This window comes from Gadus chalcogrammus, chromosome 13, assembly GCF_026213295.1.
Source record: "Gadus chalcogrammus isolate NIFS_2021 chromosome 13, NIFS_Gcha_1.0, whole genome shotgun sequence".
Lineage (NCBI taxonomy): Eukaryota > Metazoa > Chordata > Actinopteri > Gadiformes > Gadidae > Gadus > Gadus chalcogrammus.
The window spans coordinates 2,955,550-2,977,398 of NC_079424.1; the positions used below are offsets into that span (position 1 = coordinate 2,955,550).

Sequence of the window (21,849 nt, forward strand, 5' to 3'; positions counted from 1 at the left end):
CTCTTTCTCCATTCTGAAGCATGCAGTGTGTGGTCTGTTTGCACTATTTTGCATTAACACACCAATACAACTATGACATTATAATGTGTTGCGTAATGTTTAAGAACAGCAAGCATAACCTTTCAATTATTGCTGAGGATTAGTGGTTCATTATTTATTTAATAATGGCTTCACCTACAGGAATACTACTTCATGAATCATAGGCTATCCTTATGATCTACAACAGCAGCATTTCAAGTACTTTTTTTTTTATTATGTTTAATTTAAACTCGCCTATTGCTCACCTAAAGGCTATCGGAAATTCAGAGTGAAAAATGTGTACCATTGCAAATTCATATTCTGTTCAATTTGCAAATCTTTTATTCATATGCACTCTAGAAATCAAGACTCACAAGCCGTTCAAAGCTTTCCATCTGTGGCTAAGACTAAAGCGAATTGATTCAAACATTCATGTGTAACTGAACACGCAAACACACAGGACCAGATTAAAACACATGCTTCCTGTGTCGAAGAAACTTCTTAGGACTCCTAGTTTGGGGACGTTGTCTCCAAAGTGCTGGTTTAATCTGAAAGAAGGACACAAAGAGAATCATGAGTTTCAAGTGTGGTTATACATTACAATACACAAAATCAGGCGAAGCTATACAAACATCGGTTTCTATGACCATCGTCACTATTTCGTAATTCGGCCAACTCTATCCAGGGCAATTAGGTTTGAGTTTAGCCATACTACTCAAGGATGCTTACAGTGATTGAGTTATGGTACCCAGGACATTTCATCTGGGAGGGGTACCAGTTTCTCCCCCAGCCCCCATATCACATCACAGCCCATATACGCTCAATGAACATAAACACCAAATTAGCCAGAGCTAAAAACATCCCCTGGAAAGAACACTTACAATAATAGAACCCTACAAAGAACAGTTAAAAAAATAATAATCGTGCAAAGAACAGTTAGAAAATACAACCCTACTAAGAAGAATTAGAAAAATATACTAAAGGTTAAAAAAATTCAACCCTCAAAAGAATGGTTAAAAAATAAAAATCTGCAAAGAACTGTTACAAAAAATAAAACCCTAGAAAGAGCAGTTACAAAAATACAACCATGCAAATACAACCTTACGAAGAACGGTTACAAAAATACCACCCTAGAAAGAACGGTTACAAAAATACAACCCTAGAAAGAACAGTTGCAACAATACAACCCTACAAATCCAACCCTAGAAAGCACGATTACAAAAAACACAACCCTAGAAATTGAGCCAACAGCCCTAGAATCTAAACCATCAACCCTGCGTCCCTCCTACCTCTGACAGTGAGGTTGGTGCTGCACTCCGCTCGGCCTAGGTTGTTCTCGGCGATCACCTTGTACTCCCCGGAGTCCTTTGGCCCCACCGTGAGTACGAGCAGGGAGCACACGCCGCAGGTGTTGGAGATCAGGTAGTTGGTGTTGGTGTTGAGGCTGATGTTGTCGCGCAGCCAGGTGATGTGTGGGGTGGGCTCGCCGCGCACGGCGCAGGTCATGTAGCACTCGTAGCCCTGGGGCGCGTTGTGCTTCTTCAGGGGCACCAGGAACTTGGGCGTGCGCTCCAGGGTGCACGCCTTGGTCTCGGACTCGCTCAGCACGAACTTCACTGTGGGACGGAAGGGGATTGGGTTAATGGGGTTGTGGTGAAGGTTCCTCATCGTAAGATATAAGTAGGATTTGGTTGTCTATAAGTGGACATACAGGTGAACATAATTGAAGGACAATTCAGTTTTCTAAATATATACATCAGTTTTTTTTCAAACATTATCAATAAATAGTGCTAAGTTTTGTCTATTTCCATTATTAAGTAGTCTTTTTTATGTTCACCCCTTCTGTTGTAGTACCTTAATCTCCCTCATGGGGAAGGATATTTATAGATCTACCTACCTACCTACCTACCAGTTTATACTATATATTGAAAATCAGTACAATATGCAAATTTGGATTTTAAATGAAAACAAATTCACTGGAATAGCTGTTTGCTTTCAAGATAATGAGATGAGGCATCATCCTTTGGCCTACACATGATAATGAGAAGACGCATCAGCTGTCAGCGTACGCTCCTCTCATAACCATACGTTCACAAACAGCCGATTCCTTATCTCATTATCCTGCTTGATAAGGAGAGGACCCCCGGGGCCTGACCTTTCTTGGTGCTGATGGACCACTTGGCGCTGCTGGAGGGCTTGGAGGAGCCAATGTCGTTCTTGGCGTACACCCTGAACTGGTACTCGCGGCCCGGCACGATGTTGCAGGCGGTGAAGCGGTTGTTGAAGATGCGGTCGGCCACTGTGCACCACGTGGGCTTGGTGGAGTCCCGCTTGGTGACCACGTAGTACAGCCGGTCGTCCCTCTTCTCGTCCGGGGACCCCTCCCAGGACACGGTCACCGTCCCGGGGACTTTCTCGTCCAGCTCCACCGGGCCCGGGGGCTTGGGTTCGTCTGGGGGGGGGGGGGGGGGGGGGTTGATTATGGATGAGTGGGTATGCATGTAAACGCGTGGATACGAAGAGATGGACACGCAAACGCACAGTGACATGCATGTACGCACGTATAGCCACCTACATCCGCACACACACCTAGGCCTAAAAAAAAAAATATTTGGTTCCGGTTTCCGACCGACCCTGTCAATTTATGTGCCACCCAAATTATTTTATGATCATGGAAGAAAAAACAGAAAAAAGTTTTGACACAAACTATAATTACGTTTTTGTACAGCACCTCTTCATTCTGTACAAGGATGAGCGCATTCTCTCGTTTTTAAATGAAAACAACCTACCTATCATTCGCTGCCGCTGGAAAAAATAAAATAAAAAAATAAAATAAATTCACTACCTACCCATGACCACAACTGACAACCAACAGGAACCAAACTTTCTTTTTTTTTAGGCCCTATACACATATTGACACACACGAACCCACACGCTCGGACACACACACACACGCTTGGGCGCACGCACACCCAAGCACAGACAAGTTAACATGTACGCGTGAGGCATGCACCCAAGAGTGAATCGGAAAGGCACTGACCACCCGCCACAACACACCTACTCCTGATAATGTAGTTTAGCTTTTTTGGAGTGGCATTCCAATAGATATTTGTGATCTGACCTGTGACTCTGATCTCCACGCTGAAGGACTCCTGGCCCACGATGTTCTTGATCATGATGGTGTACACGCCCGTGTCGGAACGCTCCGCGGAGGGGAGGAGGAGCTGCGAGGCTCCCTCTGTGTTGCTAATGGTTACCCTCTTGGAGACAGGCACCCCATCCTTCAGCCACTTCACCTCGGGCCAGGGAGACGCCTTGGCACAGTATAAGAATTGAGTCATTAGCATAGTCACCCTTAGCCCTAGAGTAACTCATGCATCTCTGCTCATCCGTGGCCCAGAATGCATTTCACTGCTGGGTGGAGTTTGTCGGATCTCCCTCCCTCACCACAATGCGTACATGTTGGGTAAATACTCCTGCCGTTGAGCAAGGCACCATGCTGATGGTTAAATGCTCCTAATGTAGCTAGCAATGGTTGAAGGCTGCTAGTGATGGTCGAAGGCTCTAGTGCTACTAGTGATTGTTAAATAGTCTTTAGATATGGCTAAATGATCCTAGTGGTGGTTAAATGCAGAGTTTTCTAGTACAGTATATGAGAAATAGAGAATCCTAATCCTAATCATATTCATTAATGTACTATTAAGTATTTAATCTGACCAGGTCATGTTAATGTTCAATTCCTTCTTGCTCAATAATGCCTATAGGTCAGGCTGCGGACATAGGGCTTCAAACCCGGAACCTTTCGGCTCGCCCTCCCACGGCCTACGTCGATGCTCACCTCGTAGTCGACGTTGAAACGCGCAGAGTTTCCTGCCCGCACCACCACCAAACTCTTGATCTTGGAGTTGGTGAACCGCGGCCTCACTGGACACGGCAGGAAGTTAAACCGTTAAACAGATTTCCAATGAGAACGAGAGGATTTGGTCGTCGAAACACATTCACACAAGTCGACTTGCTGCTACATCGCATTGTGTCAGCTGACACAATGTATTGAGTACTAGTTCGATAAGAACATGTTATCGTAGTCTACATGATTATTTTGTATCATTATGATTAATATCAGCTCATAATTTATTAGAGAGTTGTAGGGGTAGTAAACTTAGTTGGTAGCATCATGATTAAGATTAAGGCTGAGCATAAACTTAAATAACGACTAGATATTCGCAGTACATTTACATTAAGCGCATATAGCAGTTACAATGAGTACACTTGTCAGAAGAAAAAAAAACAATACATCGCTGTCGGTAGAGGATGTTCCTAGAATCAAGCACTAACAATCGCTAGGTTAACAACAAAGCTACAGCTGGAGACCAGTAGCGTTTCGTTCATGAAGTGAGGGGAGACGTGTGCGGTGCTCATCCCTACCCGGCGGGGGCATGGCCAGGACGTAGTTGTCCAGTTCGCAGGGCTCTCCGCTGCCCCCCTCGTTCAAGGCGATGACCCTGACCCAGTACATGGCCATGGACTTCATGCCCTTCACGGTGAAGGTGGAGCCGGTGATGGGGCTCATGTTGCAGCGCTCCCACTCAGGGCACTCTGCGGGCCGCATCTCCACCCAGAAGGCCTTGGCCTCGTCCTGCTCCCCGGGGAGGTCTTTGGGGTTGGTCCAGGACAGACACAAGGTGGTGTAGGAGGAGTCCGTCACCTTCATGTCGATGACCTTACCGGGCGGCTCTGGAAGAGAGCGGTCGAGTGTTGTGGCTCATTGTTCAGGCAGTGACAGAGGAAAATGGTATGGGGTCTACTGAATGGAGTCATATGTGTGGCTAAGCTTTACAGTCCATAGGAGACACAGAATAACAGTCCATTGAAGAGTAAAATGTGTTGCTAGGCATTGCACTCCACTGGTAGGGGGTCTGCTGAATGGAGTCATGTGGATTGCGTGTTGTAGTGCATGAGAGATCTGGACTAAGTGATGGAAGGAGGATTCAACATTTAATTGCAATGCAATTGACATGGACAGCCCTGAAGCAACGTGGAGTTGTGAAAATACCTACTTTTGGGGTCCCTGGCGAATACGAAATCTGACGGGTTGCCGAATTCTCCGGCCCCGGAGTCGTTGACGGCGGCCACGCGGAACTCGTACTCCAGTCCCTCGTTCACGTCTTTCACTCCAAAGCTCTTCCCTGTAAAGAGTCACGGTATCCAGTTTAATACACATTAGAGACTGAGACAAACTGAGCCAGCGTCTGTTGGCCCCATTCTCCATACGACCGGCGTGGTATGCTAATCGGGCGAGGGGAACCCCGTGAATCGGTTAGATCAGTGGTCTAAAACTTTTGCTACTAGTGTACATCTTTTCTGCTGAGTACCCCATTCACCGGCAGGTGAAACATTAATAATGTAGGTCCGTTCTGTTAGGCAGTGTAAACGTTAACATTAAAAGGGCGCAAATTTAATGAGAAACATGGTCTTGTGCTTTTTGCAACTGTTGGCTAATTTCTCCAGAGAGGAAGCACAACACCAGGGGAGGGTCAGAGCATGTAGAGGTGAATCCAGTACAAATGCATTCCTCCTGGAACTGACGCCATTATGGTGTTTCTGAATGCACTTCTCCTTGTTTTCAGATTAAATTTCAACCACTTTTTGATTTTCTTTTTCGGAATCACACCTACTCAGGGTGATCAAAAATGTATAGGTAGCATTTATTTTAAGAGTTATATACATATATATTTTTTATTCTATTTTCAGAATAACTCCTGCATTACTCCAAAGTACCCCTAGGGGAACACGTACCCCAGTTTGAGAACCACTGGTTTAGATGGAGCAGAGGAAGCCTTCAGGTGGTGAACAAGGCCCATTACCCTCGGCATGTGACCTCGTGGTGTACTGTCGGACGTGCGAGCCACCGACCTTTGACCAGCTGGTCGGGGGGGTTGACGGACCCCCACAGGTTGCTCCCCTTCTTGCGCTTCTCCACGTTGTAGCCCAGGATACTGGTGCCCCCCGTGTTGCCCGGGGCGACCCAGGTCAGGTTGATGCAGTCCTTGAAGGCACTGACCACCTTGGGTGCCGAGGGGGGCCCAGGGTATGCTGGGAAATTGGAATTAGTGTAAATGGTTCATGGTTGAAAAGAAGACAAATGTTATGGTACTTCCCAATCCCATTTCTACCCCTTGCCCCTCCCCCTTGTTTTGAAGGGGGAAGGGGGGAAGGGGAAGGGGTAAGGGTTAGAAATGGGATTGGGCCTTACACCCTAACACCTCTTGCCCACTGCATCTGTCCTTTGACGGATCCCATTGACTTTGAATGGGGCGGAGCCGCAATGCATTCTGGATCCATCCGTTCCGTTGGACCCGTCGGCTCCGTCAAAAAGTTTATTTTTTTATTACTTTTCAGGCAGCGACGGATCCGTCATCCAATCATATCGCGTTTGCTCGGGCTTGGCTGACGGATGCCTCTGCAAAGACTACTCCCCCATCCGTCATCCGTTGACGGATGGGGGAGTGGGCAAGAGGTGTAACCCTAACTTCTAGCAAGGCATCGGACATTTTCACCTTGGGTTGGGCTTACCAAATAAAATCACACTTTTAATGTAATGTTTAATAATAATAATAACCAAATAAAAGTATTAATAATGTTAAAGAAACGATTACGATATAACGATAAATAAATAAATTATTAACAAATAAATTATTTTTGTGTTTACTAATTTTCTTCCACTTGTCGAGCCTAAAAGATACATGTAATGGATCCGAACATGTGTGTGTGTGTGTCTGTTGTCAAGACAAAGGTAAAACACTGAACCATTGTCAAAGTAAGAACCCCCGCGGTACCTTTAGTGCCGGCCTGGACGTCGTCGCTCTCCATGACCTCGCTGATGCCCATCTCGGTCTCCACGCGGATGCGGTAGCAGTAGCGGCGGCCGTGCTCCACGTCGATGTCCCGGTACTGGGCCTCCGGTCCGATAGGACCCAGCTTCTTCCAGGTGTTGCGGCCCACCTGCTGGCGGTCCATGATGTAGTGGTCGATCTTGCAGCCGCCGGCGTCCTTGGGCGCCCTCCACTTGACCTCGACGGCGGAGGACGAGGCCTCCACGATCTCCAGCGGCCCCATGGGCGGTGTGGGCCGGTCTGTGGGTGACAACAGAACCACACGTTCTTCAACACGTTCTCCTCCGTCGCTCATCCTCGACGTTGGAGCAGCCCATCGATAAGTCAACGGCAAACTTTAAATGCGTGGATGAAGCGTCGGGCTGCAGTGACTGCGACTGGAAGACTGGCATATCGCCGTGACTAAAACTGAATGCCTGGACTCTCCTTAACGTTAACCGGCCAGCACCCCATCAGCGATTTAAAATGTTTTGCCTGCATGTCCGTCTATTACGGTGCCCATTGCACTCCTGATCATCCCTGGAAGGAGGGATCCCCCACTCTGCGTTCCTTCTCTAGATGTCATCCTTGCTAATAAAGAGAGTTATTTTTGCTCTCTGGGGGGATAGGGTCAGGGGAGTGTCATACAGATAAGGCCTGTTAAGACCTTTGAGGCTACCTGTGATTAAGTGCTATGCAAATACAATTTGATTGAAATACATTTGACATTTAAGTTGGACATTTGGAGTCCAACCCAAAACTATGAAACCATGTACGTGCCTAACAGTGTAAACAGCGTTTCACACACTGACCCAGAACCACCAGCTCGCTGTAGGCCTCGATGCTCCCGAACTCGTTCTTCAGCTTGATCTTGACCTCGCCGCTGTCCTTGCGCTGCAGCTTGATGAGGTTCAGGCGGCACTCGCCCTCGCTGTTGTCGATGCGGATGTTGGACTGGTCCGACAGCTCCTCCCCGTCCAAGTACCACTGGATCTTCACAGGCTCGCGGCCCAAGTGGGGCACCTTGAAGGTGGCCTTCTGCCCCTTCTTCACCGTGACGGGGGCCTTGAAGGCCTCGATGTCCTCCGCGCTGAATCTGGGCGGATCTTAGGGAGTGACATCAGGCAGGTTGGTTAAACACGGAGGAGGAGATTTTTATGTTTTTTCGTTTCGGAGATGGGTTATTGGGGAATAACCGTGAATTCTGATTAAGGACGCAAAGGAGTACGCATAAACCAAATGATAAACCAAATATTCTAAATAGTATTGTAATACATTTCCAGACCTATTTCAAATACATGATTTATAATGTTAGTATTTTGGCAGAGGCTTTATAAATTATGTTTTGTTCGCCAACATTTTACAATAATGCCTTCCAGACAAATCCGTTCGTACAGTGAAATGCATGGTCTCACTTTCAGGAGCTTTAAAAAAGAAAGAACACCTACAAAAGTTGGTACTCAAGTACTCAGGGATTCGGGCCTTGTATTCAATACTAATTTCTTTGTCGTTAAGGAGCATAACATGTCATCAAGGAGCCGGTACGCAACAGGCCTTAAGATGCCTGCAGGTAGACTGGAGCCTTTGTAATTCAAACCAGAACCCTCCAGGCTGAGAGACTTATACCCTCACTACTAAATAGTTAGAAGTTAGTACCCTTACTACTAAACTAGATGACCAAGCATCCTGGAAGCAAATTTATCGCATCATTGTTTAATGCTTTAACCCAACATACCGAATGCTGTTGAATGCTCTAACGCAACGCATGTATCCACTTCTTTAAAAGGGCAGCATGTTTACCTTCAACACTGATGACCGCTTCGGTCTTGCGGCCGTCGGCCTCAAAGCGATACGTCCCGCTCGTCTCCTCCGTGACCTTACTGATCTTCAGTCTGTGGAAACTTCCGTCTTTAGAGATGGTTAAATCCTCATTCGACGTAATCTTGAAAGGGGGAAAAGTGGAGACAGGTTGTAAGACATTGTGTTGCAGTGTGGGATTCGGCTTGAATAACGTTAATGATGAATGTTTTTCAATCTTTATGTTACGTTAATGATGAATGAAGTCATACTACGTCGTGGATTTTTTTGTACGAAGCAGCTTTGTGTTTGCCTGCTGTTTAGGAGCAGGTCGGGGTTGTTGCTCAAGGACAGCTACAGATAGACAGTGGACTTTGGGATTCAAACCCAGAACCTTTCAGCTGATAACACCCTAACCATGAGACCAGCCTGCCCCACTACTCATTAACTCTGATCAGAATCTAACACTCTCTTTTTACATGGAGACCTGTGGCTACATCTTTATGTTTAGTACGATACCAAGGGCTCACCTCTTCTCCATCCTTGTACCAGAATCCTTCACATTCTTCGCTGCTCACTTTGCACTCGATTTCTGCTGGTTCTCCGACGATAGCTTTAACGTCGGAAAGCCCAGCGTGGAAGTGAACCCCTGGATCTAGGAATAAACCACCGGTGGGTGAGTAAATTCGCACGTGACTCTCAGACAGCTTGGCAAAATGAGAGCGGGTAAATGCTATGTTAACTTTATTCATTGATGCATTGCATACACAGCTGCATGTTATGTACGTATATGAGTTAATACGCTTCCCTCAACTCTCAAATCGATCAAACATCACCCTTGACATTTCTTGTTGATCCATGCTGTGTGTGTTTATACTAAATGCATGTTGAATGTCAAAGATGATGTTTGAATGCTCTTCAATTATTGACAGCCGTTTGAAGTAGTACTTCAAAGTTGATGTTTGAATGCCCTTCAATAATTGACACCAGTTTGAAGTCGTGCTTTATGACCTTCTAGTTATTTCCCCCAATTGATTAGCTTTCCCCGCATCCCTTAAATAAAGTCTCACACTTTTCAAGGGTTCATATTGTAACTGATCTTGCCGGATCTACCAACATTTGTCAATTAATGTACTCGCATAAGCGTCACTTGATAACAAACCTTTTACTCTTGTTGAACCAAACTTTCATCTTAATACAAAGGAGGGATACATTTAGCTTTGTGAATGCATGATTGTATTCACCTTCAAATTTCTTAGACTTTCCTGCACTTGTTGTATCATTTTGAAAATATTGACTTAAAGGCAACTGGAGTTGCGAAAGCAGGAGCAAAATAAAAAAAGTACATAGGCCTATATATATATATATATATATATATATATATATATATATTTCTTTTTTTTATACATATTTATATATATGCGCATATGGTTTTCATCAACATCCCCTAAAGGTAATATCATCCTTGCAGCAAAGCTTGGCTCTAATCAGTAATCTTTGCAACAAAAAAAAAAAGCGCCATTTAATCTCCCCCAGAGATCAAATGTTTGCTCCCGTTTGATAGCTCACACCTTCAAACGGCCCAGAAAGTCATCCGTTTGGTCAGATGGCTTTGCTGCGGGCCAGGGCCCTCTCATGCGGGGCCTAGTGCCCTGCCCTGGGCCTTACCGACCACTGTCTCTGGGATCAATGGGTCCTGCGATCCCCCCGCTGATTGCTTCCCCTTGCGGGGGGGCTTCCCCCCCCCCGGAGATCCGTCTCCGTCCCCCGGAGCCTGATCGCCTGTTTCCGTGGACAACTACCATCTTTTGGTTTCCATGGTTTGCCGCGTATTCATAATTACAATTGCATTTTACATTTATCATTACATTTTGCTTTTTTCTAGAGAGACTTAGGTCCAATCCCATTTCTACCCCTAACCCCTTCCCCTTACCCCTTACCCTTACCCCTTCAAAAGAAGGGGGAGGGGGAAGGGGAAGGGGTAGAAATGGGATTGGGCCTTACAATAAGTACATTTGTCAAAAGAAGGAGAAACAATATATCTCTGTCGGTACAGTAAGGATGTTCAAAGAACCAAGTGCCGAGCACTAGCAATCATTAGGTTAACCCATTCCCCGTATACAAGAAATATAGCTAGGATAAGTCTACACAAGTACTATTTTTAAAAAGTGCAAGGACGTACAACATACAATAAGTGTGTACATTCAGTGCCAGGACGTACAACATACAATAAGTGTATACATTCAGTGCCAGGATGTACAACTGCCTAGGTGAACTAATTATTCTAGGTGGACTAATTATTATCACTCACTCTTTGATTGGCTGTTTTGTCCGCGGCTGCTGTTGACATGACGATATTAACACTACTACTGGACCGACTTACCATTTAGGATGCGAACTTCAGGACAAATAGATGGAGGCACAAACACTCATTACAAACAACCAACAGAGACTGGGGGTTAATCATTTAACCAATCTTTCCAGGTGTCATTTAGGGAAATTGTAGGGTTGTTTTTTCTATCTTTAATAGATGTTTGTTTGTGTTCATTTAAAGACCCCAATTATTTCTGTTGAAGTAGTTTACTCAGGATAACAGTAGATCAAACGCAGGAATTTTTACTACTCTTGTTTGGTTTGTATTTTGGCTGATAGTCGCTTATACTCCCTCAAAACACAAAAAGCACTGTTGTAATGGAATAAGAGTTTGTTTTGGCTGTCTTTTTGGACACATTTAAATATACAAATCGATGAGATGAATTCTAATGAGGTAATATATCGTGGTCTTGTTAAGGTACGGCCACACCAAACGTGTTACATGCGTAGGGTTATGCGCGTATCGCCCCTAACCTGCCGCCTGATCATTGTGTGTCACAAAAATGGTTCAACTCGCCTTACGCGCCTACGCAGCTAGATGAGCCTGCCCAAAACTTATTTTACCCCGCTTTTTTCTTTTGCTCCACAAACATGGCTGAGATCACCACCATCGCTGGGCTGTATTTGTTGTGGGAGTCCGAGGAACGTAGGAAACACACTGAAACGATGACTTGGTCGTCCATGTTCTTTCTGCTTCTGTGCGTCCTTCGTCTCTCTGCCAGTGACGTCGGGTCAAGCTCAACGCTGAATGTCTATCGCGGCTAAGCGTCGCGTGTAAGAGCGTAAAGAGTTGCATTTTTGTGTCAGGCACGTTTGGTGCGTAAAATCGCGCCTAACGCGCTGCTTTAGCGTGTGTAACGCATCTACGCGTCGAAACCAATGGTTCCCTACGCAAAACCGCCAATTTCCTACGCCTCTTACGCACATGACGCGCTTTTGCGTGGCCGTAGCTTAGGTCTACCGTGCACGGTTCAGAGTGAAGTCCTTACCTACGACTGTCTCCGGGATCAGGGGGGCGTCTCTGACACGTTTCTTACGCTTGCCTCCTTCCCCCTCCGCCCCTTCTTCATCGCCGTCTTCATCACCTCCATCGCCTCCCTTTCCGTCGCCTCCACCTCCACCTGCTCCTCCAGCTCCACCGTCTCCACCTCCAGCTCCTCCAGCTCCACCTCCAGCTCCTCCAGCTCCACCTTCTCCTCCCCCACCTCCGCCTCCAGCTCCACCCCCAGCTCCGCCTCCAGCTCCAGCTCCGCCTCCAGCTCCACCCCCAGCGCCACCTCCTGCACCACCCCCAGCTCCGCCTCCTGCACCACCCCCAGCTCCGCCTCCTTCACCACCCCCAGCTCCGCCTCCTGCACCACCCCCAGCTCCGCCTCCAGCTCCACCTCCTGCTCCTCCAGCTCCACCTCCTGCTCCTCCAGCTCCACCTCCTGCTCCTCCAGCTCCACCTCCAGCTCCTCCAGCTCCACCTCCTGTTCCACCTCCAGCACCACCCCCAGCTCCACCTCCAACTCCAGTTCCACCTCCAGCACCACCACCACCAGTAGCGTCTACAGCACCATCACCACCGGCTCCACCAGCCCCTCCCCTGGCCTTGGCGGCGGCGGCTCTGGCCTCAGCGTCGGCTTTAGCCTGGACCTTGTCCACCACCTGCTGGGCCTCCCACTCCTCTTTGGCCTTCTTGGCGGCCACCAGCTTCTCTGCCATCTCCTTCTCGTACTTGGCCTGTTGGTCCTTGGCGATCTTCATCAGCTCCTCGTCGTTGCCGCCGCCCGCCACCGTGTCCTTGCGGGCGCCCTTCTTCCCCTTGCCGGCGGGATCTTTATCGGCTGAGGCCAGAACCACGGTGGTCAATGTATCGCTACATTACATTTTTACATTCACATTTAGGGAATAGAGCAGACGCTTTCATCGAACGTGACTTCAAATAAGTATATTTGTCAAAAGAAACAATATTTCGCTGTTGGTTGTTCATTGAACCAATGGCCAGGCACTTAACCCATTCCTTGTGTACAACGAAGCTGGCTATAAGGGGTGGAGGAGGGGGGGGGGGGGGGAAGTAACGGGGGGGAAGCAATGCAGAGTCTAAGTGACCTCTGAAGCGGTGAGTCTTGATTCTTTTGTGGAAGCTGTTGAGCAGCTCTGCGCTCCTGACATCAGCACGGAGCTCGTTCTACCACTGCGGTGAACATGAAACCGATGAATGCTAGAACTCACCCTCCACGATCAGAAACGTGTTGCAGGACTTGATCCCTGCCACAGCTGCGTAGATGCCCCCGTCCAATGGCATGACGTCCTTCACAATCAGCTTGTGGATTAGCTTGTCCTCCGACACCAGGATCTGGAACTTCTCCCCGTCTTCGAGCGGGGCGGACTTCCCGAACCATTTGATCTCGTTCATGGGAGCGGTCAGAACACACTGGAACTGAGCGTTCTCCCTCTCAACGGCCTTCACCTCTTGGATTTTGACCGCAAAGCTGACGTCAGGGACTGGCAGGTTGAAAGGGAAGAAGAAGATGAAGGAAAACCGTGAAAAGTGAATCCACAGAACGTAGCTCAGCGTTAACCACACAAGGTGACAGCCAGCTCGTCAGGAGCAATAAGGGGTTAAGGTGTCTTGCTCAGGGACACCTCGCAACCTTCCGCTTACAAGTCAGCCAGCTCTACCTCCTGAGCTACTGCCGCTAGCGAACCTATCCCACCTGAGGCGACCTACCTTTAAATTCAGTGGAGAAAACATTGACACCCCCGACGTCCACCGAGTAAAGTCCAGCGTCTTCTGACCCCAGTTTCTTTATGGAGAAAACGTACTTCTTTCCAATCCGTTTCAAACTGTGCTTCAGCTCTTCCCCCAGCTCCGTGGTGAAGGGAACCATGATTCCATCCTGATGGTAAGGGAAAACGTTGGAACAAGACACACGGGTGGAGAGCCACCACTCATGAAGACCATCAGAAACATGGAGAACACAGTTATTGTTGGGGTCTCACCTTGTAGAGGAAGACCTTGCTGTTGGGGTCTTTGAGGTCCATGTCGATCTCGATGGTGGCACAGTCATTGTCCTTGACGTCAATGTGTTTCAGAGTGCTGATGTGCGACACAAACTGCAACAACAGGAGATGAGAGATCGGAGCAGAAGAAGGAAACGTCTTCAGACAAAGCCGTGATCAAGCAAAAACAACCTAGATGTGGTTGTCGTACACACCAGCATCTGTTCCTTTGAACATGGCGGTAAACATGCCCTTGCATTCCGCTGTCAAACTAGTTGTGATATTTATGGATAATGGATCATAACTCACTGCTTTTAGAAAAGAGTCAGCCCTTTATCTTCTGATAAATATCATTTGTACGCATCTTACAAAACATATCAGTGCACTGTGTGAATCCCTGTGCAATATAAACCTCAGTTCTGTCATTTCCATGTGTATCGTAGTCTTTCATTCTGTTCAATTTCAATTCAATTTTATGTGTACAGCCCTTAATCTCAATGTGGCCCGGGAAAGGGAAGTCTGGGGCCACCTGCTTGAGCTGCTCCCCCCGTGACCCGACCCCGGATAAGCGGATGAAGATGAGATGACGAGAGCCCTTAATCACAGGTGCAGCCTCAAAGGGCTTAACAGGCCGTATAATTATGACACCCCCCTGTCCCTAGCCCCGCAGAGGGCAAAAGAAAACTCCCGTAATTAGCAAAGAAGAAATCTTGAGATGGAACGCAGAGTGGGGGGGGGTCCCTCCTTCCAGTGTTGCTCAGGAGAGCGTTCTCTGAAGTGTAGACACACCTGTACCTGTTGTCGCCCTTCCATGTGGGGGAGCACAGGCCTACCTGAGCCACCTCGGCCTCCTTCTCCTTCTTCATCTCGCTCAGCCTCGTCAGCATGCCGCGGAAGTTGGTGATGCCGTACTCGATGCAGATGCTCTCGTAGTCTTTCTTATCGGCACTGAGCAGGATCTCCCAGACCTTCTCCTCGTTATCCATGGGCTTCTCCTCGCGGGTCCCATCGGGCTTTCTGCAGGAACCAAACGCCGTCTTTAACGCCTCTCACTTTGGAACACATTGGGGCTGTGCTTTTTATGGCTCCGAGCAATTTACAATTGTTTTTGTTAAAACTAAGCCTTTTTCTTTCACGTTTTACATTTTACTGCTGCCAACTTTGTCTTTCAGGCTTTATTTTAGTGTAGGTGTTTAAGGCCCTGGTTAAAATAATCATCACGACACTGTGAGGTACTGTGTTTATGCCTACCGTTTCTTCAGTTGTTTTCTGAGCTCTGAGGGCTCTGAGGAATCATACAAACGGTAATTATCATACAGTTAATGGTAATTATTTTCTTGTAAAAAAGTATGTTTTCTATGAGCTCAGTGCATACATTCAAAGATTGGAGTGACCATGGGGTAGACGTAATTAGTTTTGAGGAAAAATAATTAATATCAGCGCTTTTCTATTATTTGTGACTTTATTGATTTAAATAGAAGCTCACCTTCCACTTTTTGTTCCTTTTTCTTACGGAATCCAACTAGATAAGAAAAGCATAGATATCAAGTAGTAGTATTTATTTGTATATTCAGCAAAATTATAGATTAAATCAACATGGAATAGTCTGTATTTGAATACAACTTCAAACGTATATGAATGAATTACAATAAGTACATTTGTCAGAAGAAGAGAAACAACAATACATCGCTGTCAGGATTTTCATAGAACCGAGTACTAAAATGAACTTGGTTAACCCATTCCCCGTATAAAACAAAGATAGCGAGGATAAGACGCGACACAATGATAAGTACTATTTTTAAGTGCAAGGACGTACAACCAACAATAATGATAATATTCAATTGTAAAAAAGTCTTGCCGTTGCTAATTCTAAAGGTTTAGAATTAGAAGGATTGCTTCAGAGAGATAAAGGAGTTCCTACCCTCTATGACGTTCAGTAACACGGTGCACACTGCCCGGCCGTGGTCGTTGGTGGCGAAACACTTGTAGGTGTCTGCATCGTCCGGGTCCACCTTGTTAAACTGAGCACAGGGTGACGTGTGGTGTTTCCTATTCAGAATACCTTCACTTCAGAGTGCACGTTATATTCATACATAGACATCTACATTCCCCTGTCACCATAACATCCAACCTACCCTGTAAGATAAATCGATACAATTGTTTTCTCCTCTTAATTAAAATACAAAGACATTAAAAGATTAAAATTCAATTGTGGAATTTTAAAAAGAGACGATGCACAAAAGTCACGAAAAACCCAGTTTCTATATATTTTTAGGCCGATTGATCAATGGTGCAGCTTCTATACGGTGTGTTTCTATGTGCAGGCTCACCTCCAGGGTGTGCTCGCCAGACACCTCGTCGAACTTCTGCTGACAGGTCTCCGGATGGTAGACGATCTCGCCGTTGGCCCGGCCCCAGCTGACCTTGGGGGTCGGGTTCCCCATCACTTTGGCTTTGAACACGGCGAGTTTACCTGGGGAGGGGCACAACAAGTCAGGAACCAGAATCCTCCGCACTCCATCAGCGTACAGGGGCAAGGCCCATTCTCTCTTCTCGATCCCTCTCTTTCACTCTCGATCTCATTCTATCTATCTATCTATCTATCTATCTATCTATCTATCTATCTATCTATCTATCTATCTATCTATCTATCTATCTATCTATCTATCTATCTATCTCTCTCTCTCTCTCTCTCTCTCTCTCTCTCTCTCTCTCTCTCTCTCTCTCTCTCTCTCTCTCTCTCTCTCTCTCTCTCTCTCTCTCTCTCTCTCTCTTGAAATAAATCTATATCTCTTATATATAAAGCCATTTAAATAGTTTAATGTCTCTTCCCAAATAGGAAGTTATTTTTTCTCCAAGTCAAATTAGCAATGCGTGTCCCCATCATGAATTATGAGTCCATCTGCTCTCCATGGATATATTGGGTAAAACGAGCCCTGAGTGAGGGTAGGATTACATGTTCACTGAGAGGCCCCTTACTGCATCCGATGATCACCCTCATATATAAATGTTTCTGTTCTGTACTCCTCCTATGTATGAGCGCTTTGGTCATGTCCTGATGTTCACCAGTGTTGGAAACGGCCATAGTGTCGGCCATCAGTGTGATTAAGTTTCATGATATCTTTGGTTTACTATTTTATGAGTTATGAGTCATTTCGCTTATTTTTCTAATTCGTCCATTTGGTCAAGGAGCAGGTATGGATAGACGTGGTCAAACCCAGAAACCGTGAAGAGAATAAAACCCTAACCACTAGACTATCCCTATCACTAACCCCCCATGATTACATTGTAGTTCTTTGATTATATGAGTGTAGTGAGGGTTCGCAATGGGGTACGTACCCTCCTGTGTGGTCAGGGTAGTAGTGAGTTGGGCCTCAGGGTAGAAGTGAGTTGGGGTACGTACCCTGTAGAATCTGGGTAGTTGTGAGTTGGGGTACATACCCTTGTGTATGGTCAGGATATTAGTGAGTTGGGGTACCTACCCTCCTGTATGGTCAGGGTATTAGTGAGTTGGGGTACCTACCCTCTATGGTCAGGGTATTAGTGAGTTGGGGTACCTACCCTCTATGATCAGGGTATTAGTGAGTTGGGGTACGTACCCTCCTGTATGGTCAGGGTATTAGTGAGTTGGGGTACGTACCCTCCTGTATGATCAGGGTATTAGTGAGTTGGGGTACCTACCCTCCTGTATGGGCAGGGTATTAGTGAGTTGGGGTACGTACCCTCCTGTATGGTCAGGGTATTAGTGAGTTGGGGTACGTACCCTCCTCTATGATCAGGGTATTAGTGAGTTGGGGTACGTACCCTCCTGTATGGTCAGGGTATTAGTGAGTTGGGGTACGTACCCTCCTGTATGGTCAGGGTATTAGTGAGTTGGGGTACCTACCCTCTATGATCAGGGTATTAGTGAGTTGGGGTACGTACCCTCCTGTATGGTCAGGGTATTAGTGAGTTGGGGTACGAACCCTCCTGTATGGTCAGGGCGATGGGCTTGCGGGTGAAGTCCGGGGTGGTGGCGTCCTCAGGAAGCTCCTCCTGGAACTGGGTGATCATCACCCCGGGCACCTTGGACTTCTTCCGAATGCCTGGGAACAGGAGGACACGCTACAGGGAACGCCGGGAACGCGGTACAGAGGACAGGCACTGGGAACTCAGGCGTGCCATCGCAGTAGAACCCGGTCACCTTCCAGTGAGGGTTAGGGAGGTTCACCTCTACTGTCGCCTCATGTTAATACAAACTAACATGTTTAGTAAGAAAAGCATTTATATCAGGATATAAATAATAGATAAATAATTCATTATTAATATCAAGATGATATAAAATGACGTTTTAGTTATTATTAAGTTTTGGTTATTTAGTTAACTTTTTTGTAGTCTATCTTTACTGTTGCCTTCAATGTTAATGCAAACTAACATGTTTAGTACATAATAAATGTATTCATGTTATGAGATATAAATATGATCAAAATATAAATTCGAGTTTGAGTTATTTCAGTCATATTTTTGGTTGTTTACTTTTACTGCAGTCTTCAATGTTATTACAAATGAACATGTTTAGTACATAAGAAAAAATATAAAAAATATATAAATATATCTAAAAAAATTTTAAGAATATTAAGTTCACCTTGAAGTTCATAGATTCAAACCTTTTTATTTTTTGATTTTATTGCAATTTTTCTATTGCTTATTTCAATGAAGCATAACTATTTGAAATAATGACAAAATGAAATATTGTCTTATTCACTTAAAAAATTCCTATCGTAATACTTATGTAATAATACATATTGATATTATATATATGAATACGATCTTTAGTGGAATATACATCTACAGACCTTGAATATTGTATTTCATATGCTTCTGCTATCGCTCAACACAGTTCAGTTTAGATTTGTGAACCCGCCCAGTTTGTACAGAAGACATTAGCTTTCTAACTGAAGCAGAATCGCTTGTTACTATCTTCCTGTTGTCCTGACTCCTAGCTCGTCTGAAAACAACGAAGTTGATAACTTGTTTAAATCGGACAAATAGGAATATTTATGAAACATGAAATAGACGTTTCACCCTAAGATCAAGTTCACAAACATGGACCGAACTGTTCTCTTGAAATGCCAGATAAAAGCAGCATTATGCTAACTACAGTAGCGGAAAGAACACTAAGATTAGCATTACCACCAGCAGGTTTACATGGATTTCATTATCTTGTTTCAGCGAGGTCTTTGCTCCTCAGCCCGCAGCGTGAGAAGCAAGGGGACGGCTTTGGTCTATTCTCCACGGTACCAGATGTTCTGTATCTGTCGTGACGCTCGAGCCAGGTCTCTACCCTGGCTCTGCCTCCGTCCTCTGAACCCACTGGGAGTCACTGGGAGCCCCCCAACACACACATGCCACCGCAGTCCCAGTCAGTGCACAGTCATGCCGATGTGAGAAGGTGGTGCCGGTGGATTCAAGATGTGTGAGGGGTATGGATGTGCTTTTGAGTTTTTTTTTTTTTCCATCACTTTGCATACCTCTTTCACAGGGCCGGGCGTCATCGGAAACGTCGACTTAACAGGCAACACAACAGCGGGGAGGGGGGGAAATAGGACAGTAAGATAGAACACAACCACAATGAAACGGGTCCTGGGAGAGGAGAGTCGGGATACGAAGACACAGGGACATTCATTGTACAAGGACAGGTGGGTTCAACACAATGACGTTGGGAGGGGAGGAGGGGGGGGGGGGGGGGTTTAGGGAACACAAAGGGACACATCTGGAACAGGCCAAAGCAATGGAAAGACAACTTAGACAAATCGTATGAAAATGGATGGATAAGGTGTGAGTTGTAGAAATGTTAGAAATGATGTGTTTTGTCGTTGGACTGGTTTGCTGGACGGCAGAGAGAATCTGCTGGTTGGATCTGTTGTTGTGTGGAATGTGTTGTTAGAAAACTGCTTCCACTGGATGAGGTCTTGGAGATGTATCATCTCTAATCTTCGCTTCTGTCTCCGTCTGATTCCATCTCCGATGTTGAAGGCAGACAGCTTGTCGCAATCATCTTGAAGTTCAGTGATGATCTCCACTTTCGGAGATGATACTTGCGTTGTTTCTGTTGTTTTCTTCCCCCATCATCATTCTTCATGGCTGAGCTCTTCCTTTGTTTTCATGTTTCAACGGTTTTATACAAAAATTCAAATTCGAATTTGATCCACACTCCCTACTCCCGTTCATTCTTCGCTTCTGTTCTTGCTTGTTTGATTGACGTGTCGAATTAACCAATCGAGGCCCCGAGAGAGGTCAGGGGGATGGATATGGTGATTGGCCGTGATGCCAAGGTCCCTCTTGAGAGGTCACCAAGAGGTTTTTCTCGGCGGTAGTTAATATGGATTTGTACATCTTCATATACTATGGTGTTTTATTTAGAAGACTTGGGATCGATTATACTTGGAAGGATTAATTCTTGTAGTTTCTTCACTTCTGTAATTACAAGCAGCCCTCTTCCATAATGAGAAACCTTTAGCAATTCAGATACAGAGCGAACGGATCACCAGAAGAGGAGTTGAACGTGAACGTTGTAAAAAGCGTAATCCTACGCTCGCTCCCGGCCGTCCTCGTCTTGTTAGCTCCCTGTCTTCAACCTTCAAACGTCTCCCGGTCAGGTATCTCTGTGCTCTTACGTCCTGACCTGGCGATGGATCGATAGCCGACCCCGTCGGCTCGTGGAGCTGTGAGGGCCGTGCTCCCTGACCTTTTGATTGACAGCCATGGCAACCAGAGAGGAAAGCCTCTGGCCTCTTTACTCACCCCCCTGCCCGGCGGCAGTCTGGTCAGCGATTTTGGACTTCTTCATCATCTCGTCGTCCAGGGGTGTACGGCCCACTCAGAAAGGCTCTGGTGGATTCGGAAACACAAAAACACGCAGGGGATTGGTTTTGGTGCTGCTTTTACTACGTTTTACATTGACAACATTGAGCAGACGCTTTTATCCAAAGCGACCTACAATAAGTACATTTGTCAGAAGGAAGAGAAACAATATAGCGCCGTCGTTACAGTAACGATGTTCATAGAACCAAGCGCCAAGCACTAACAAACCTAATTTAACCCATTCCTGTATGCAAGAAAGCTATTTTACAAACAAAGCTTTCACTAGGCTTTTGTCATTTAACAGAGGCTTTGAACCTCACTGAACTGCAGTGAGATTCATGTTCTTAAAGAGCAGGTGGGGCTAGTCACCTGCTCAGCGATGCCTACAGGCAGCTGTGGATGTGTGAACACATTTCTTCAGAGTTCTATTTTTTCAATCATATTGTGGTTGATATATATTTATAACTTGGAGATGCTAGGTGGAGGAGCCAGAACTTAACAGGTGCACTGCCTTAATTTATTAAGTACATATATGACATGTACTAATAAGACATCTTGATTCTTGAACAAACCCAGTAATATTGTCAGGGAGTTGAATATCGTAGCCAAACGACACAAGCCACCTTTTTATTTATGGAAACATTAATTAATAACGCCCAAACACATTAAGTAACAGGCTGAGATCAGGTTCAACGTATAACCAAGGAAACCTTCAGCAGAACACGTAATGATGGCGACCGGTGTTGTCGGAATGAGAGGAGCCTCCTTCCTGTTATTACCACCAATGTTCAGCAAGGGGCAGCACCCAGTCTGGTGACCCCTCAAGCCCTCCAACCCCTCCACTCTCCACCCCTCCACCCCTCTTCCCCGACACCCTCCTCCACCCTGCAACCCTACCGCCGTCTATTCTGAGAGTGCTGCTGCGCTGACAAGCTGTGATTACGCTATTGAATGTCCG

General features: G+C 46.1%; 1 protein-coding gene across 1 annotated transcript in view; it reads right to left on the minus strand.

The window, feature by feature from the left end:
- Positions 1-220: 220 nt before the first annotated feature.
- igfn1.1 (immunoglobulin like and fibronectin type III domain containing 1, tandem duplicate 1) overlaps positions 221-21,849 on the minus strand; it is a 26,210-nt gene continuing 4,581 nt past the window's right edge. Inside the window, exons 2-24 of the mRNA XM_056605521.1 lie at positions 20,832-20,918; positions 18,014-18,133; positions 16,379-16,521; positions 15,970-16,069; positions 15,535-15,570; positions 15,300-15,333; positions 14,882-15,065; positions 14,049-14,162; positions 13,777-13,945; positions 13,278-13,550; positions 12,050-12,889; positions 9,218-9,342; positions 8,691-8,832; positions 7,703-7,996; positions 6,855-7,151; positions 5,932-6,111; positions 5,076-5,204; positions 4,444-4,752; positions 3,857-3,942; positions 3,140-3,332; positions 2,174-2,470; positions 1,308-1,634; positions 221-566 (exon numbers count right to left, since the gene is read on the minus strand). Of these exons, the coding sequence (XP_056461496.1) occupies positions 562-566; positions 1,308-1,634; positions 2,174-2,470; positions 3,140-3,332; positions 3,857-3,942; positions 4,444-4,752; positions 5,076-5,204; positions 5,932-6,111; positions 6,855-7,151; positions 7,703-7,996; positions 8,691-8,832; positions 9,218-9,342; positions 12,050-12,889; positions 13,278-13,550; positions 13,777-13,945; positions 14,049-14,162; positions 14,882-15,065; positions 15,300-15,333; positions 15,535-15,570; positions 15,970-16,069; positions 16,379-16,521; positions 18,014-18,133; positions 20,832-20,880 (4,446 nt within the window). The 5' untranslated portion in view covers positions 20,881-20,918 and the 3' untranslated portion in view covers positions 221-561. The remainder of the gene's footprint in view (positions 567-1,307; positions 1,635-2,173; positions 2,471-3,139; positions 3,333-3,856; positions 3,943-4,443; positions 4,753-5,075; positions 5,205-5,931; positions 6,112-6,854; positions 7,152-7,702; positions 7,997-8,690; positions 8,833-9,217; positions 9,343-12,049; positions 12,890-13,277; positions 13,551-13,776; positions 13,946-14,048; positions 14,163-14,881; positions 15,066-15,299; positions 15,334-15,534; positions 15,571-15,969; positions 16,070-16,378; positions 16,522-18,013; positions 18,134-20,831; positions 20,919-21,849) is intronic.